General features: G+C 49.6%; 1 protein-coding gene across 5 annotated transcripts in view; it reads right to left on the bottom strand.

Moving 5' to 3' along the window:
• The window catches only part of Dennd2a (DENN domain containing 2A), a 96,163-nt gene extending 76,924 nt beyond the window's left edge, over nt 1–19,239 (bottom strand). For 2 of the 5 annotated variants that reach the window (XM_052173494.1, XM_052173493.1), the window contains exon 1: nt 18,457–18,524. In XM_052173494.1, the coding sequence (XP_052029454.1) occupies nt 18,457–18,512 (56 nt within the window). In that variant the 5' untranslated portion in view covers nt 18,513–18,524. Of the gene's footprint in view, nt 1–17,722; nt 17,843–17,983; nt 18,264–18,456; nt 18,525–18,764 lie in introns of those variants that run through there. The other 3 variants (XM_052173496.1, XM_052173495.1, XM_052173497.1) reach the window with 3 other exon arrangements.
• Between the last annotated feature and the right edge of the window lie 677 nt (nt 19,240–19,916).

Genomic DNA, 19,916 nt, shown 5'->3' on the forward strand with positions numbered 1-19,916 from the left:
AAAGGGAAGGGGAGAGAGAGTCTTGAACAGGAATCTGCATTTGTGTGGTTCATTAGTGGAAGTTGAGCTCTTGTGGCTACTGTGATGGTTTATATATGCTCAGCCCAGGAGTGGCACTATTAGAAGGTGTGGCCATACTGGAGTAGGTGTGTCACTGTGGGCATGGGCTTTAAGTCCCCTCATCCTAGCTGCTTGGGAGCCAATATTCTAGCAGCCTTCAGATGAAGATGTAGAACCCTCAGCTCCTCCTGCACCATGCCTGCCTGGATGCTGCCATGCTTGTGCCTTGATGACAATGGACTGAACCTCTGAACCTGTAAGCCAGCCCCAGTTAAATGTCCTTTATAAGACTTGCCTTGGTCATGGCGTCTGTTCACAGCAGTAAAACCCTAACTAGGACAGCGACTAATGAAACCTAAGTCCCATCCCTTTACCTCCAGCCTGCATATCAGATTGGGCGTGATCTAATAGATTTCAATCCAAACTCAGGAAAACTGCTTTCAGAAAGTCCTTTTTCCTTGGTGAGGTTGATCCCTCATAACACTGGAGGTACCAGGAATGTCTGTTGTCTCAGTAGGGCAAATGGCCACAAGACCTAAATTTCTCTGAAGACTCAGGAAGGTATTAAGTGCTGGACGGAAGGGAATGCTCAGCCCAGATGAAGTACATGAGGTCACCATATTAGAAAGTGTGTAGAATTTCTTTGCATTGCAAAACCACCAGCCCCTGCTAAAAACAAAACAAAACAACTAGTGTTTCCTGAGATAACTAATGAGTGGCCACTGTGGTTAAAGAACCAAATAATAGCCTCTCCTGGCTTGTTCAGTTCTTGCTTTTGGACCTATACTACGTGAGACAGCAGACTGCACATCCCACCCCCACCCCCACCCCACCACACCCCTGGCTGCCAGGGACACGCGTGAATGAAAACACTCACATGAGGCCACAGGAGCAGAAGCCAGAGCTGGGCTGGGGGAGGGGCGGAGAGGATACCCAGATCTCTTCCCCCCTTTCCCACCCTTCTATTTATGGAGTCACTTGGTTCCAGGAAGTGCCGAGCCCCTTCTCCCAGGACCCTGTTGGGAGTGACGCCTACACTGGCTGACCCAGCCTGCCACATCCCCCTGCTGGCCTCAGCAGCTCTCTCCTCGTGACCCAGGGGTCACTGGGAACCCAGCCTGTAAATGACTGTGCTCTAGTGAGGAGATTCAGAGAGGAAGGGGGTGGGGCACATGCGAACTAGAAAAGCCCATCAGGGAGATGCTCCGAAACTCAGGGAGGGAGGGACAGGAAGTCAGTTCTGGAAATGACAACACTAGCCCAGGAGCTCCCTGGCCTTCCCTGCGGAGCTGAGAAAGGCAGGAACAGACCCTGCAGAACCCAAGGCTACTGACACCATCCGTCCATGCCCCCCCCCCTCCCGAGTCCTTTCTCCAGATGACTCAGTTTCTGTACAGAGCTGCTCAGGGGAATGTGGGTTTCCTCGTGAGTGAGTCGTATGTACTTATCGAAGTGCTCTCTCTCTCTCTCTCTCTCTCTCTCTCTCTCTGCCTCCCTTCCCTCCCCCTCCCTCATACATACATGGCTCTCTGTCCTCTGCTGACAAGGTTTCCTGTGTCATAGGCTGGCATTGGAAGTCACCTTATAGCCAAGGATAGACCTGAACTTCATATCTGCCTCCACCTCCAAGTGCTTGTATTACAGGCATGTGTCGCCGCCACCGCCACCACCAGGAGTGGTTTAGGTGGTACTGAAGATCAAACCCAGGGCTGCAAATGTGGTGGGCAAACTTTCTACCAACCGAGCTGTATTCCCTGACCTCGTCTCTCTCTTCTCCCAAGTTGTTAGTGTTTGTTTTTCTGAATGAGTAGGAAGCTCTGAAGTTCGTGTATCTTATTTGAGAAGTGCTGCTCTGCACTGAGGAGCTGCTCAGCAACAGAAAGGCTTTCACAGCTGAGCTCAATCACTGGGACCCACATGGTGGACGGAGAACACCCAGAACCACATAGTCCTGCAACTGTCCTCTGACCCCACACATGTGCGGTGGCCGATGGTCACACGCCGAGATAGACACATAGATAGATGATAGATAGATGATAGATAGATGATAGATGATAAATGATAGATAGATAGATAAATGATAGGTAGACGATAGATAGACAGATAGATAGATGATAGATAAATGATAGATAGATAGATGATAGAATAATACATAAAATACAATGAAGTGGGGGGGGGTGCTTGTTTTGTTGGGCTTTGTTGGGGGGCGGGGGGAAGGCGGGTTCTGGCCCAGGGTTTCTGTGTGTAGCCCTGGCTGCCCTGGAACTCTCTCTGTAGACCAGACTGGTCTTGAACTCAGAAGATCCACCTGCCTCTGTCTCCCGAGTAAAGGGGTTAAAGGAATGTGCCGTTCCCACCTGGCTGACTTTTTAAAGAAAAGACAGTGTCTTGCTATGTTGCCGTGTGCTGTATGCTGGGACTAAAGGTGGTCAGCACCAACATCTGGCTGTTTTATTTGTTGTTGTTGTTGTTTTGTTTTAAAGAAGTAATAGTCTAGCCAGGAAGTGGTTGTACATGGTGCAGGCTTTTAATCATAGCATTTGGAGGCAGGAAGATTTCTGAGTTCACAGTCAGCCTGGTCTACAGAACAAGTTCCAGTACAGCCTAGGATACAGGACAAGTTCTAGTACAGCCTAGGCTACATAGAGAAATCCTATCTTGAAAAACAAATAAGCTAATGGTCTTTGTTATTAGGATGTTGAATCAGACAGACAGACAGACAGACCATCAAGCCAGGCCTGGCAGAGCAGCCTCTAATCCCAGCTACTCAGAGACGGAAGAAGGACAGACGCAAAGTTTAAAACCAGCCTGGGCAACGTAGAAGGCCCCAGGTTCAGTTACTACATCTGTAAGAAAACATACACGCCTGAAAGTTAGACATATAGCTAAGTAACAGAATGTATAAATATGAAGTATGATACTTTTTCAGTAGCAAAATAGATAGGTAAGTAATAAAAAAATTAGCAGGATTGATTGCACACATTTGAAATCTCAGTACTTCAAAGTCATCATCCTCAGACATATATAACTCAAACACCTAGCCCGGGCTACACTATGACTTTGTATCAACCGTATTCTGGGCTACATTGTGACTCTGTTTCAAAATAAAATAAAAAAATGCCCTTTACCTTTATTTTTATAGAAAATAAAAATAAGCATTTGGACATAGATTTGGTGTTAGCAGGTTAAAAGAGATGAACTAGTGGCAGAGAGTGTGACAGTAGGAGAGTCAAGTAGATATGGACTCAGAATGGGAAGCGAGAGCTCTAAGGACCCAGGAGAGCCTGGTGACAGAGGCAGTCAGAGTCACAGGAACCCAGTGCAGGGGCCACGGTACCACCACACCCAGAGGCCTCCCCATTTGACCAACTCTTGTGATCACCAGCTCAAGTGTTCACATGGATAGCCATGGCTACAATGCTCTATTGTTGAAATCATCCCTGAGTTTTCTCCCGCCAGCCCTCATACTTGTGTTTCTTCTCTTGCTCTGCTTCCGTCCACCTCCTGTGTTTTGTAGTGCCCCAGTCTAGCGTGAGCCTATAAAAGCCCTCGTTATAGACACGTCTTCCACACGACGGAGGGTGACAGGCAGGAACGCAGGTTCCAAGAAGCTTGGAAAAGTTCCTCCTCTCTTCCCTCACTTTTTTATGGCAATATGAACTTACACTTGACTTAAATACATGTCTCATGCTTGTTGTTTTATTATTATTATTTTTATTTATATGAGTACAGTGTTGCTGTCTTCAGACACACACCAGAAGAGGGCATCGGATCCCATTACAGATGGTTATGAGCCACTGTGTGGTTGCTGGGAACTGAACTCAGGACCTCTGGAAGAGCATTCGGTGGTCTTAAACGCTGAGTCACCTCTCTGGCCCTCATGTTTGGTCCTTTACAGTTAGTTTCAAATGTCATTTATGTGTTTTTACCTGAGGCTTCCCATGTTAAGCTGCAATAATGAACAGTTACCTAGAACTATTGAGGACTTACTATTTGGTTTTCATTATTGTTTTGTTTTCATATTGTTTTGTTTTGTTTCAGGAAATGGAGGATGGAGTCTCACTATGTAACCTTGGCTGGCCAGGAACTCACAGAGACCCACATGCCTGTGCCTTTACTGCTAGCATTAAAGGAATGACCCACCACACCCTTTGAGCACTTACAGTTTTCTAGGTGAGATGCATTGAGAGCTGTTTAATCGGGTGGCCACCATTCTGGCCCTGGTTCAGTTTTTGGTCTGTGTGATCTAGGTGGATCCTGAACGTTCTGTGTAGGCTTGGATGGCTTCAAGCTCCAGACCCTCCGGACTCCACCTCTCAGGTGCTGGGATCACAGGTCTGCACCGCCACAGCTGGTTTTCATTCCATCCTCACACAAAACCTACTGCTGCCCCCTTTGCAGACATCTGGAGGGATGAACTTCGCCCATGCCTGACTGAACACAGGTGGTCAGACTCAGGACTGCAGACATCCGGGGGTGGGGGACAGTCTTCAACTCAATGGAATGCACTCAAAGCAGCCAACCGTCAGTCCCCTGCCCACCAGCCATGCCCTGGTGCAGAGGCATGCCTGGGCAGTCGCCTACACTTCCAGAGGAAGCCATATACTGCCATTTGGAATTTCTCACTCTCTGCAGGCTTTCCTGATGTTTGCCTTAACCTGACCTCACGGCACATAACACAAAGAGGAGGAAGGGCCGCCCTGCTCATCTCTCCAGGGCTGTGGAAACCCAGAGCACCGAGGTGTGCCTCTGAGGGCTGGATGTTCACACCACACCACCAAGCTTGAGTGGAGTGCACCTGGAGGTCACATTCACTTGCTGCCTGGCAGCCGCCCCAGCTCCAGCTGTGTTCCCTCCCTCCTCCCTCCCTCCCTCTCCTTCCTGTCTCTCTCTTCCTTTCCTCCCCCTCAGCCTCCTTCCCACCCTTTTTTTTCTTTTCTTTTTTTTTTTTTTCTGGCTTCTGTTCTTTCTTTCCATGAGCAGAGAGTTTCCAGGCTTGGGCCACAGCCAGCACATGTGGACAAAAGACAGCAGTCTTAGAGGGAGACGTCACCTTCCAGGCTGTCCACAGTGCCGGCACAAGAGAGCCTGGTCAGGCTGCTCCCCTGGCTGCTCCCAAGATTCTGGGAAAGGGGTGGGAAACACGGCCTATCGCAGGGATTAAAAGCAGAGGATTTTGGATGGTTCTGGACTCCAGGCTCTGATTCCAATGAACCAGAGAGCCGCAGGCCTTCCGGCAAGCTCTTCCCTATGCCCCAGGCCTCTTGGTTTTACCAGCAACTTTGCAAGACCTTGGCAAGGATGACATGAGGCTGCACCTGTGGGACACTCCAGCCCATCCTCCGAGAAGTGCTCAACAGATGTCTGCTAAGATTTTAAAAAGAGCCTCACCCTGGCAAGTGATACTGATAGTGATGGCGCAGGGTCCTGACTTGATAAGGGCTGTGCACTTGACTCAGTTAGAGGGCTGATTGTTCCCGAGTTCTATGGAACCTAAAACACTCTCTCAGACCAGGCTGGGGTGTAGTTCAGCGATGGAATACTTACCTAGAATAAACAAGGCCTTGGGTTAAATCCCCAGCACCCTCCTGCCCTTCCGCTCACACACCCACCAGCAAACTCTCAAGCAAATGCCCACAGCGGCAACACAATCTGAGGAAGTTAGTTTGGGTTACTCCAAGAGCGGAGCCCCTTTCTCCTGCAGTAGAAGCAAGACACCGAGGACATGCCAACCCTCAGCCTCTGTTCGCCAGGGGCCGCCGAGCCTGCAGTCCGTCCTGACCTCCCCAGCCAGAGCTATTTTTCAGTTTCTTGTGGGTTAAGGCCCTGGTCTGTCTGTTTACTATCTTGGCCTGGTGTTTTTGTACTCAAAGGTTTCGCAATGTCTATGAGTATGTTCTTCTTCACTAGCTAAATGTTGAAATATGAAAAATGGTCTTTCCCCTACAATTTTTCTTAGTTAATCTGAGGCAGCATGAATGGATTTGAAACTGACCAATAAACTCAGTCACCAAGCAGAACACAGCATCAGTACTGTCTGGAACACACCAGTGTAAGAATTAGTCTCTGCTCTGAGCTAGAGAGAAGAGACACAATGCCAGGCAATAAAGAACTGCTACTATTCTAGACAAAAAGACAGCTGGAAGCCAGGCGTGGTAGTGCAACCTTTAATCCCAGCACTCTAGAGGAAGAGGCATGGGGGGCAGGGGAGGGGATCCCTGAGTTCGAGGCCAGTCCTATCTACAAAGGGAGTTCCAGAACAGCCAGTACTACATGGAAAAACACTGTCTTAAAAACAGACAGACAGACAAGTCATACCCCAGGCCCAGGAAATGTGCGATACACATTAAACAAAATTCGCAGTGACTCTGCCTAAGTGCTGAATTTATCATTACAACAGTAAATATGAAACAAAAGGTATAAGAATTCAGGAGGACAGTGAACACTGTAACACTGCATCGAATGTTAAGGGATCCAGGAGGACAGTGAACACTGTAACACTGCATCGAATGTTAAGGGATCCAGGAGGACAGTGAACACTGTAACACTGCATCGAATGTTAAGGGATCCAGGAGGACAGTGAACACTGTAACACTGCATCGAATGTTAAGGGATCCAGGAGGACAGTGAACACTGTAACACTGCATCGAATGTTAAGGGATCCAGGAGGACAGTGAACACTGTAACACTGCATTGAATGTTAAGGAATCCAGGAGGACAGTGAGCACTGTAACACTGCATCGAATGTTAAGAGATCCAGGAGGGCAGTGAGCACTGTAACACCGCATGGGCAATGTTAAGAGGCACAGCTGCCCACAGAAAGCAGAACTTAACAGTTTCTTAGATGAAACTTGCCATAGGATTTGAAGCCTGTTCAGAAGTTCAGTCTCCATTCTGAGATATTAAGGTGAGACCTTGAGGGAACCCTCGGGTGATTAGGCCTCTGGCCTCAGGAATGAATTAATCTAGTCACACAATTAGCAGGTTGAGTCACTGAGCTATCTAAAAAGTGGATCTACTACAGGAGCCAGTTTCCCCTGGAGACGTAGTGGTATGGTGCCTACTCAGCAGGCTTGAGGCCTTGGGTTCAAACCCCAGAACCACAAAATGGAAAACAAAAACCTCCTATTAAACAGTTTGTAAATTTAAAAGCCAGCTTGGGTAGGTATCCCCAGCTCCCTGACTCAACCATCCGATGTCGTGAATCATTTCAGGATTCTGACAGAAAGGACATTGCCAGATGCTGTTGACCTTGGGCCAGAGCCAAGCTAACAAAATCCTCTTTTCTTTATAACGTTCTCGGCCTCTGGCACGGTGTTATTAGCAACAGAAACTGTACAGCTGCCTGACATGATGGAAAATCTCACATTCTGTTTCTGAGTGCTAGGATTACAGAGACCTGAGTTTGATCCCTGAGGCAATAAAGCAAGAGTCGGCCTCACGAACCATAACGGATGCATTCTGCTATCTGGAGAGAGCAAGACTTGCAAGCTAGGATGTTGGAGAGAAGACAGAGAAGATCAAAGTTGATCCCTGGCATCTAGAACATAAAGGAAGAAGGAGGAAAGCAGCCCACAAAGCTGTCCTCTCAAGTCCCCTTGCCACCTGGGCAGTCCCTCATCTGCACAACAGTAAGGAGTGGGGGAGAGAGCTATGGGCAACCAGTGTGGCATGGTATGTCGAGGAAGCAGCATATCCTCACGCATACATGCATACATACATGCATACACACATGCATACATACATACATGCATGCATATGTAATGAAGTCAGGACATGGGCACCAGCCAATCAGACCTGCCTTCTGGTTGACTCTATAATGGCCATTCTACATGGTCCTAGGAGACTAGTCACATAATAGCATAGCAGTATTTCAATGCTCTGACAGGTGGCACAAAGGCATCAGTCTACGCAAACTTCCTACCAGCTTTGACCAGGGCTCCAGAAAGGGATCAGCAACCATGATGGGGAATTGGCCCTGTATTTATAGATGATTATTGGCCCCGTATTTATAGATGATTAGAGGCAAAAGCAAGTTTCAAGGCTCTAGGGGCTGGGGAAGAAACCTGGAGACTTCCATTTGCAAAGTGTCTCCCCTCATCATGAAGGCTGCTTTCTCTTTCCCTCCAATAACCTGTCGCCCTGGGCCTTTCGCTCTGTGTGTTTGTAGCTAGAGGCGACCTCGGTGTTCTTAGTCAGGCCTAGGCCAGACATCCAGGCTGTATGTTTGGGGATAGGAAGCTCTCTTGGTCTTGCCCATGCAACTGGGAACTAAGCTTGGTTATTTTGAGAGCCATCAAACAGCCCTGTCCCCTCTCTGCCACTTTCAGTCAGCTGGGAGGTAAACAGACATCACTGCGACCTCTTTGATGTCCTGGGAGTTTGTGAATGCTGACTGCTGCAAACACAAACGTTGACATGGGCCAGATGGGAAGGGTGACAGCCACCAAAGGATGGGAAAAAAAAAAACCAACCAAAAAAAAAAAACCCCCAAACCTTTCTAGTTAGCCGGTCACCACTCCATTCCGAGGCTGGACTAATGTTACCTGTAGCCTAAAGGATGAACTAGAGAGCTCCTCTGCCCTAGGGAGCCAGACACCATGCTCCCTAAAGAAGCCCAGAACAGCCAGCCACTGGCATCTGAAGTCTCCGGTCTTTACAGCCCCCATCTCTGACCAAGCCTATGTAGAACGGCTGCCCTCCCCCTGTACGGGATGTGAGTCCTGGGTCTCAAGCTGACCATCTCACACCTGTCCAGGAACCAAATGAGCGTCCACTCCCTTGTCGCTAACAACCCTTGGTAACCTGAGGAGGGCAGTTGTAATGGGGTTTGTCCCACTGTGAGCTGGAAGGGGCAGGCACAGTAGCCACCTCCTCTGACTCAGACCAGAAAAAACCAGTTCACTCACAAAAATCATCATCCGCCTTGCTCTGTCTCCTTCCTGGGCCCAGGCCCCGACTCTGGAGGGCTAGAAAAGTCCAGGAGACAGAAGAATGGTATCAAATCATTCTGCTCAGCCAACTGGGTCAGAAGACTAAGTGCTTCTGGCTTTCAGCCTTCGCCAGCAAAGCCACAAGGTACAGCCTACAGGACTGCCCAGTCTGCCTATGCTTCTGTGAAAAGCTCATGTACTTAGGCTGAGTACCGGGGCACACACAAGCGTCCCAGCAAGGCAAGAAGCAGAGACAGAAGGATCACAAGTTCGAGGCTAGCCTTAGCAACTCCGGCAAGAACCCTGTCTTCTCTTCAAAAAGAAACCGGCTGGATGTGGTGGCAAGTTCCTTTAAGCCCAGGACTGGCAAGGCCAAGGCAGGTGGTTCTCCAAGAGTTTGAACCCAGCCTGGTCTACAAGGTGAGCTTTAGGCCAGCCAGGTGCTATATAGTGAGTCCCTAAAAAAGAACAAGGAAAAAAATTCCCCTTTAATGATGATTTTTAAAGAGATTGATTTTATGTGTGCATGTGTGTGGTTGGGTCTGTATGCACACATATATATGCAAATGTGTATTTGGGTGCCTGTGGAGGCCAGACACAGGTGCCTGACCACTTGGAGATATAGGCATTTGTGAGCTGCCCCATGTAGGTGATGGGGTTAGAATTCCAGTTCTTAACAGTTGAGCCAGCCCCCCCTTAGTACTTATTATTACTATTAATTATTATTATTATTATTATTATTATTTTGAGACAGGGTCTTTCTATGTAGCTCTGGCTATCCTGGAACTCACTTTACAGACCCATCTATTCTTGGTATCTGCCTGCCTCTGCCCCCTGAGTGCTCGGATTAAAGGTGTACAGCACATGCACCATGACTGGCTACAACCTGGTAGGCTGTATGTGGTGGTGGTGGGGGCACCAGTGAGTCTGGAGGAGGGAACCCAGGGATTCCTCAGTGCTAGCAAATACTCTACCAACTGTGCCACATGCCTGGCCTGATGTTACCTACTCACCCACCTTCTTTCTTCTTTTCTGAAACAGGGTAATTCTCACTAAGTAATTCTAGTTCACCTGCACTTTACTATGTAACCTGGTCTGGCCTCAGAGTCAGAGTTCTACCTGCCCCTGCCTCTCCTCCCTACCGTGCAAGGACTGGGATTAAAGGCATGTATTAGCATGCCTGGCTCCCCAATTTTACCTTCCATCTGCCCCCAGTTTGTGACCACCCCCTTATCTGCAGAGTAATGCCTTAGGCATGCTAGACAGACAGCACCCCGAGCGGCACCTGAAGACCCAGTCTAGCTTGTACACAAGTCATCTGTCACCCAGTATGGGTGTGCAGAGAACTCCTGTTGAGTCACATTTCAATCTCCTGACTCTTATCGCTTCTTCTAAGAACTAGAGTCCGAGGGAGGTGCAGGCAGCTCAGCTGGCGGGATCTTTGACGAGGCTGCGTGCACAAAGTTCTGCAATAATACTCAACTACACAGGGAGCTGGAAGCTAGCCAAGGAGCTACAAAAGTAAAAGAAATAAACACAAAAATAAATAAATAAATAAATAAAAGTGCAAGGGAGAAAGGGAGGAACCATGTGACATTTTTTTGTTATTGTTTTGTTTTCGTTTTCTATAGAGGTTCTTGCTATGTAGGTCAGGTTGTCCTGGAATTCATAATCCCCCTGCCTCAGCATCTAGGCGTGTGCCACCACACCCGTCCTGAACTGGTTCACGTGAAACTGACAGCAAGAGACAAAACTGAAGCAATTTGTTAGCTAACAATCCGTCCCATTTTCCTTAGAAACTTTAACAAGCTGTCTTTTTTTATACTTAAAAAGCCTCAAAATAACAAATTGCTTCTGAATGTGCCATACCACAAACTTTAATTTCATATAAACTTAAATAAAAATTCATGATGAATTCAGCATGGAGCTGGTGTGGGGACAAGTGAAGTAAGACGATAGGTAATATATAATTTTTAAAAGGACCACGAGAACTTCAGTTTCACAGGAGTGGCTGGGCACAAACGCTGTTCAGTAAGCACGTGGGCTCTGAGAACCTCTTTAAGCCAGCAATCCCACTTTTAAGAATTGAGACGACAGAAATATTAGGCCCAGGCCTTGTGGCGACATCATTTTCAGTAACTAAAATTGAACCATAATTGATAGTTTGCCCAAATTAACTTAAACAGAGGCACCACAGGCAGCTGCTAAAAAGAAGGCTGTTAGGTGGAATTATTCTCATAAAATGTTGTTATATTGTGATACTATGTTACAGAAATATTTCCATTTTCACACACACACACACACACACACACACAACATACACATATATGCAAAGGAAAAGAGACCTAGGAGTCTTGGTGATGCAGGCTTGTAGGGCAGTGAGATCAAAGATAAGGCCTGCTCAGGCTAGAAGCGAGCTCAAGGCCGGCCTGGCAATTTAGTGATGCTCTGTTGGAAAACAGAAAGCTAAAAATGGAGCCCAGGAAGGCGACCAAAGCCCTTCCAACACTCTGAGAGCAGAGGAAGGAGGACTCTTTTAGTTTGAGGACAGCCTGGTCTACGTAGAAATTTCCAGGCCAGTCAGAACTATAGTCTGGAGCTTTTGTGGGGAGTGGGTGGTGGTAGCTGGGGTGGTGTTAAAAAAAAATTGAACATGGTGCAGATGAGATGGCTCCGTAGGTAACGGCACTTGATGCAGGCCTGAGGACCTGAGTTTGATCCCAGGTAGAAGGAAAAGACTCAATCTCTCAAAATGTCTTCTCACTTCCACGAGACCTGTGGTGCTCATATATACATGTGTGTTTATACATGTGTACCCTCGCATGAAATCTCTGTCCCCCCCCCCCCCTCTCTCTCTCTCTCTCTCTGTAATACAAACTTAAATAGAAGCTGGAGAGATGGCTCAGGGGTTAAGCGCATATATTGCTCTTACAGAGGACCTGAGTTCCATTCCAGCAACCATATCATGCAGCTCCCAACCACCTGCAATTCTAGCTGTAGAGGAATCTGACGCCTCTGGCCTCCAAGGGCACCTGCACACACATGCACATAATTAAAGATAAAACGAAGCTTTAAGTTAAAACAAGGTTGGGATATAGCTCACTAGTAGAGTGAATGAATGCCTATCATACGCAAGGCCTTGGGTTCAATTCCCAGTAAAGAAAGAAATGAAAAAAGGATCTAGGGGGATTTGTTTTATATACAAAACAACCTTCTTTCCGGCTGGAGGGAGCATAGGGAATATGTTTTCATCATAGTCTCCTGTCGCTGAAACATTCTTGGTTTTTTTTTTTTTTTGGATTTTGGATTTTTGGTTTTTTCAAGACAGGGTTTCTCTGTGTAGCCCTGGCTGTCCTGGAACTCACTCTGTAGACCAGGCTGGCCTCAAACTCAGAAATCCTCCTGCCTCTGCCTCCCAAGTGCTGGGATTACAGGTGTGCACCGCAGCGGCGCCACACCCCCCCCCCCCCCCCCCCCGCCCCTTTCGCTGAAACATTCTTGGTTTTGAGACGGGGTTTCTCCACATAGCCCTGGCTATCCCAGAACTCACTCTGTAGACCAGGCTGGTCTCAAAGTCATAGGGGATCCACCTGCTTCTGCCTCCAGAGAGCTGGGATTAAATCTGCTCAGCTCTGAAAGGTTTATAGTGAACACAAGTTTTCTTAGCTTACATGTAAGCATATAGGCATAAAAGTGAAAAAATTAAAGCATAAATTCTAAGAAAGCAAACACAAACACTGAACTAGTCTGTCAAGTATCTGACGAAGAGCCACCTTCACAGAAAGAGTAGCTAGCTAGTCATTGTCTCAGCCATAGCCACAGCCACAGTCACAGTCATGGGTCTCCAGCCTGACGCCACCCCCAGCTTTATGCCCTCCCTTGTCCTGGAGCCTGAGGGCAGGGAGCCTCATCCCTAAGCTTGCTACAAGGGTGACTCACTCCACCCTGCCCTGAGGCTAGGGGAAAACCCCATCACTTGGTTTTTCAAACTGAGCACATTTAGAGAAGGAGGTCTCTGAGAGACTGCAACTCACGGAGGAGGAAGACAAAGCTGTGACTCTGGCCCAGATGATACAGAGCCAAGTTCTATGCGGAGTGACTAGATTTTGGCCTGAATCGGCCTCTGCTAATAAAACCAGGGCAAGGGTCTGACTGTGGCTTCTCTGCATGACGCTGTCTTCTGAGCAGCAAAGGTGAGGAGGGCTGAGATGATCACTTGCCCCGTCCCTCAAGTGCAGGCAGGTCCAGCAGCCTCTCTGCTACGGTCTGTGAGAAGACCTTCAACAGAGCCTGGGCCGGCCTCTGGATTCTGAGGAGACCAGTGGTTCTGGCTGCCAAACAGTCCACACGTGAACACTTGAGGCTGCTGGCTGCGCCCAAGGCTGGGCCCCTAGTGCCACAGAGGGACAAGACTGTAGACTGAGGGCTGGAGGGATGGCTCAGTGGTTAAAAACACTGACTGCTCTTTCAGAGGTCCTGAGTTCAATTCCCAGTTACCACAGAGTGGCTCACAACCATCTGTAACAGGATCTGATGCCCTCACATACATAAAATAAATAAATTAATCTTAAAAAAAAAAACAAAAAAAACTTCCCTAGGCCTGGGGTTGCACCTTAGTGATAGGGTGCTTGTCCCATGTACTATGAATCCCTGAATTTGACTTTAGTACCACAAAACAACCCCTCCTCCCCCAAAACATCCCTCTCTGGCACTTACATATACATACTAAGGTGTAAGACAGGTTTAAAATATTAAGGAATTTGAGACAGGCGTGGAGGGACACACCTGTAACTCAGCCCTCGGAGGACTGTGGTGGTTCAAATATGTGCCCCACAAGTCTCGAGCATTTGAATAATCAGTCCCCAGCTGGTGGAGAGGATTAGGAAGTAAGGCTGTCCTGCGGAGAGCCACTGAAGGTGGGCCTGGAGGTTCCGACAGTCTCCCGCCATCCTGAGTTAGTTCTTTGGGCTTCCCACCTTGTGGTTCTCCACTGATGGCCACACGCTACTTGCTACTTCTGGTTTGCTGCATCAGACTCTAACCCACTGGAACCATTAGCTCCAAATAAACCCTGTATATGTAGGAGTTTTATCAAAGCAATAGAAAAATCACTAATACAGAAGGCGGAGGCAAAAGGATCACAGGAGCAAAGCCAGTGAAACACTGTGTCGGGGCTGGAGAGATGGCTCAGTGGTTAAGAACACTGACTGCTCTCCTGAAGGTCCTCAGTTCAAATCCCAGCAACCACATGGTGGCTCACAACCATCTGTAATGAGATCTGACTCCTTCTTCTGGTGTGTCTAAAGCCAACTACAGTGTACTTACATATAATAATAAATAAATCTTTTAAAAAAAAAAGAGGGAGCTGGAGAGATGGCTCTGCAGTTAAGAGTACTAGCTGCCCTTCCAGAGGTCCTGAGTTCAAATCCCAACAACCACATGGTGGCTCACAACCAGCTGTAATGGGATCTGATGCCCTCTTCTGGAGTGTCTGAAGACAACTACAGTATACATAAAATAAATTAAGAAAGAAAAAAGAAAAAACAAGAAACACTGTCTCATAATCAAAGGGGCAAAGAAACTTAATGGGGTGCCTAGTGCTGGAGAGATGGCTCAGCAGTTAAGAGCACCGGCTGCTCTCTTCCAGAGGATTCAGGTTTGGTTCCCAGCACCCACACGGCAGTTCACAATCTGCCTCAGTAACTCCAGTTTCAGGGGATCCAATTCTTTTCTCTGTCCTCTATGACTGCCGGGAACACGCGTGCCTGGACACACATGCAGGCAAACACCCATACACATGAAAGCTTCAAATAGATGAAAGAAAGAGAGAGAAAAGAAACTTGCTGGGGAGAGCAGAACCCCAGACTTCCTCAGAGCCAGCAATGTAAGGCCCGGCAAGAAGCAAGGCCCGGCAAGAAGCATCCAGAGCTCATTAGCAAGGCTGCAGTGCGGATTCTGTAGGCGGCCAGCCTCGAGGACTTCAGAGGGAAGGGTCACTCACAGTGTGCAGGGCACAGTATGCAGGGCTTCGCAGCTCACTCTTTCTGAACTTTGCACAAACAACACCCCATGGTGGGACCTCCTGGGCAGAGGAGATCTGCCGAATCCTACCCTCCCTTTAGATTCAGACCCAGAATCAAGGCTGGAGGGCAGGAGGATCTGGGCCTTGTCAATCAAGAAGGAAACCGAAATGCTACTCCCAAGGCTACAACCCAGCTGACACTTCACCCTCACCAAATCCCGACTGTTCCCCTAGGCCTGAGGTAGACGGTGCAGGAAGATCAGCTCCATGGAGCTGATCGCCCCATCTTTTATAACACTGACAATGAAGATTTTTTATTTTTTCCTCTCTCTCTCTCTCTCTCTCTCTCTCTCTCTCTCTCTCTCTCATCTGTTTGTCATTTTGTTTACGTATGAAGACTTTATTTCCCCCCTCTGTCACTCTCTACTCTTTACATGAAGCTCATCTGATGAACTCCCAGTTGAGTTCAATTCCAGGAAAAACTTTGTTCAGAGAGTTCATTTGTATGCTTTCTGTTGTCCCCAGTCCAAAGCCGTGCAATCCAGTGCGTTTTTGTTTGTTCCTAAACTGCCAGGAAACTGGAAGCCAAGTCCACTGTCCAAGTGCGGTAATCTGCTCCACGCAGGCCATTCGCCAGGTCCCCTCTTCTGCCCTCCCCTGCTGAACATCCCCGGGGTGGGTTTTAGTCTAAGCCCCTCATCCTGCGCCCACGCCCATCACTCTCGCCTACTTCTTGACCTGCAGACTCCATCCCTCGCTCCTGCCTCACCGCTGCCATGGCAACGGGCTGCAAAACCTGGGTCTCACTGGCCAGAGTGAGCTTTCTAAAACACAAAGCTGGCCTGGCATCCCTACTTTGAGAAACTCCTCCTTCCACATTCCACCTTGCTCTACCTTGCCGAGACAGACAGACAGACAGACAGACAGATGCATGCACAAGGGAGGTGCCAGGAAGAAGGGTAGAGGCTCTGACTCTGACTCCATGGTGCAGACACGCGGATTCTCCCCCAGGCCTGCCTTTCTCCTCGTTCAGTGACTTTACATCTGCTGTCTCCTCTGTTCCAGACGACCTTCCCTGCAGTTTCACGGAGCACTGACTCCCAGGGCAGCCACAGGCATCCTCTCTGAATTCTCCTGGCTCTACAGCATACAGCGTGAATAGCCGGGCCAGACTAGAATGGTAGCTTCTGGTAGCTTCTAAACCAACGTGTTCCCGGTCGCTAGCACACAGACTATGAGTGAAGTAATACCCAGGCAGGTGCACTCTTCCAGAATGAAAGACCAGACACAAACCTCTCTGCCACTTTCCTCATTACCATACAGTCTTTGAGGAGAGGCAATCTGGCTCAGCAGGTTAGCTGCCAAGCCTGGTGTCCTGGGAGTTCAATCCCGACCACCCACATGGTGGGAGGGCAGAACTGACTCCTACAAATAAATCGTCTGTATATGACTGGGTAGCACATACACAATAAATAAAAATGCAATAAAATTATTTTAATTAAAAAAAAATAGTCTCAGAGCTGGAGACGCAGCTTGGTTGGTTGGTAGAGAGCTTACGGAGTGTGGTTTGAACCTAGAGTTAGGAAGGCCCAGGTTTGATCCCTATCGTCTCATAAGGTTTGTGCCACGTCATGCTCTGGTAATTCTAGTGTTTTGGAGGCGGACTCAGGGGCTGGAGAGATGTTTCATCAGTTAAGAGCACAGGCTGCTCTTCCAATGGACCTGGATTCGATTCCTAGCACTCACATGGCAGCTCACAACTGTGTGTAACTAACTCTAATCCTAGAGGGAGGGCACCAGGGCCTCCGTGGGCACTGCACAAACAAGGTGTGCAGACATACATTCAGGAAAACTCATAATGATCTATTAAATTAAAAAAATTCAAAATCAAGTTCAAGGCCTGTCGAAGCTACCCGAGACCCTGATTCAAACAAATAAACGAGTGCCTGAACTGAGCCTGACCTGTGCCTACCAGCAACCCTGACTTTAGAGAGTTAAGGCAGAAGAGAGGACTGTAAGTCTGAGGCCAGCCTGGGTCACATACTGAGACCCTGTCTCAAATAAATAAACAACAGTCTGTTTCTGTTTGTCCTCTGCTTCCTCTCCACAGCTCCACTTCTCTCCTATGTCGGCCATCCCCTAAACAATCTATTCAACTCTTCAGGAGTTGATACTGAAGGAGAAAGGCTCTTCTACAGTAACCACAGCAGGTGCAAGTGTTTCATAACAAATTACTGTAAAGTGCCTGTTATAACACTATTACCACACCCCACAATTACCTGTCTTTTGGGGAGCTGAAGTCACAACCCTGAAAGCCACCAGAGCGCTGGGCCAGAAGTCAGCCTGCTCCTTCCTCGGCAGACTGGTTAAATCAGGGTCCCAACACTTTCCTAGTTCCAATCCAGGGCCAAGGAAGGCACTCCTGAGCTTCGTTCTCTGCCCCTCACTGCAGGATTCCGGGAGCTGAGCTCCCTCTGGCTCAGTAGTCTGACTCCATATCAGAGACTCTCCTACACAAGACTGTATCCTGTGTTGTTAAGAGACTTACCCTGGCTCCATCTACTCCCAACTCCATCCTTGGGGGGCAAAGTGGGAGAAGTAAACTTCAACGTACCCCACTTTCCAACACGGCAAATCCTCTCCAGAGCGGTCTGGACTCCCCCACCCCAGCGTACACACTCGGTCTCACACACGCCTAGTCACTCACAGGCGCCCGGGAGCTCCGGTACAGCGCAGGGCCCGGCTCTGCCCAGTTTCTGCAAGTTTCTTCGGTCCTGAAGTTAGCCAGCCCCGGGAAAGAGCTGTGGATCGCTCCCTGCGCGGGTCCCCAGGGCCCCGCTGAAGCGTCCCTAGCGCCGCCTGCGACGAGCCCCGGCTCCCGCCTGCACAGTCTCCTCGTCGCCCCCGCGCGTACCCTCCCTCCCGGGTCTCCCCCGAGCTCGCCCCGCACTCCGGCGCCCGGCCCTACCTCTCCACGGGCGGCGGCTCCGCGGGTTCTGGGGCGCAGCTCGCGGTTGCCCGGGGCGGGGGCGGCGGGGGCCTGGGGCGCCATGGCCCGCTGCCCTCCGCGCCTTTGTCCGCGCGGCCTCCCCCCGGCCGCCGCGAGCCCCTCGGGTCCCCGCCGCGCGCGCTCCCGTCCGGTCCCCGCCGCCTCCGGCCTCGGAGGCGCGCTGCGTCCCCTCCGGCCTCCCGCGCGCGCGGCCCCTTCCTCCGCCTTGGGCTGCGCAGCGACCGTCTGCAGTGACGCGCGCCCCCTCCTCCCGACCCATCCCGCGGCTCCAGTGAGCTAATCCGCAGCTGGCGGGCGCCCGGCCGGTTGCCACAGCAACCACTCTCCCAGGGCCCGCCGCCGAAGGGGAGCCACGGTAAACAGGACCTTCTGCCGCACTCATTCGCCCCCTCGCCTTTCGGGGGGTGGGGTGGGGGAGACGGTGGCTTAACCTCTTCTGTGCTGAAGATCGCCGCACGGCTTCTCCTCCACCCTGGCCGAGGTCCATTCTTGAGATGCGCTTAGCCAGGGGCCCGAAGACCAGACTTAGACTGCACCGACGCTGTAGCCACACTCCCTGCCCTAGCTTTGTTTCTTGGCAGTTAGGGCGGACGCCTCAGGCAGAAGTGGGCTCCACATTTGCCCCCAAGCAATTGACAGTCATGAGATAGGCCTTCCAGACCCACTGGCCCACATTTGCCCACAAGCAACAACTCACAGTCATGAGACAAGCTATTAGGACGCAAGGGTCCATACTTACCCCCAAGCATCTCAGGAGACAGCCGGGCCATAAGGATCCAGGAGCCCATCTCCCTACAGAAGGATACAGAATGGGTCCCAAGCCCTGGTCAGGAAAAGTGATCCGAGAACTGGCTTTCTACTGCACACTGGTCCCATGTACACGGGGCACAGTCAAAGCACACACACAAGCCTTAAGACAGTAGGATTGCCAAATTGGAGTCCACTTGAAAATGCTGTGGGGGTCCCACAAGGGAACCAACCCAGGCTGGGGCGTTCTCTGTGGCTTCAGTTATAGAAGGTGGAGAAACAGGGCAGAAAAGACAGCCCGGGAAGGGGGAAGAGCATGCCTGGTGACTGTGGGGGAGTCACCACACCATGGTATTATTTGGGGAACCCTTAAGAAGTGAGAGGGAATAAGGATCGATGGGTAGGCCTGGAGGGATTCAAGCGGCCTGGGCAGAATTTGAATATCATGCTAAAGGCAAAGAGGCCCAAGCAGAGGACACCAGATGGTCAGTGCTCAGGCCCAACACTGACAATTTATCTGCCCTGTGGGGAGGTGCCAGCCTGGCTCCTTCCGGGCCATTAGAGACCTTCAAGAGTTGACCTATGTTTCTGGAGTAGCCTAGTGGCCTAAGGCTTAGGTTGGGGTGGGCAGTGGGGGTGGGGTAGGTACAGACCTAGACTTCTTACAATTTCACAAAGTGGGTCCTCAGAAGAAAAACAGAGGAAGGCCGGGCTAGGCCTGTCTGTAATCCCATCACTCAGGAGACTGAGGCAGGAGGTCTTTAGTCTGTGCGTCGAGGTATGGTAATGGAGTGGACTTCAGACATCAGGGAACTGTGACATAAAGTCCCAGGCCAAACACTGTTGCATGTCCTTCATAGCTGAGGGGTTTGCTCATTGCAGGAGATCCTTGAGGCCTTCCTAAATTCTTCATGCCACACCCATTTCAATGAAGCACTGTAGACTTTTCAGAACAGACATTTGCCAATTGTAAGCTTTTTTTTTTTTTAAAGTGTTAGCATCCAAAGTATTGCTTTGTTTGCATCTTTCTAAGTTCCCCCTTTCTAAATAAAGATCAAAGGCCCGGCTTCTTGGGAGTTAATTCCTCCCTCGCAGGGCCACAGGGTACTACTCCACAGCAGCAAACTGGCAAAGTTCAGGGGAA

Source organism: Apodemus sylvaticus, chromosome 2 (genome assembly GCF_947179515.1).
Source record: "Apodemus sylvaticus chromosome 2, mApoSyl1.1, whole genome shotgun sequence".
Lineage (NCBI taxonomy): Eukaryota > Metazoa > Chordata > Mammalia > Rodentia > Muridae > Apodemus > Apodemus sylvaticus.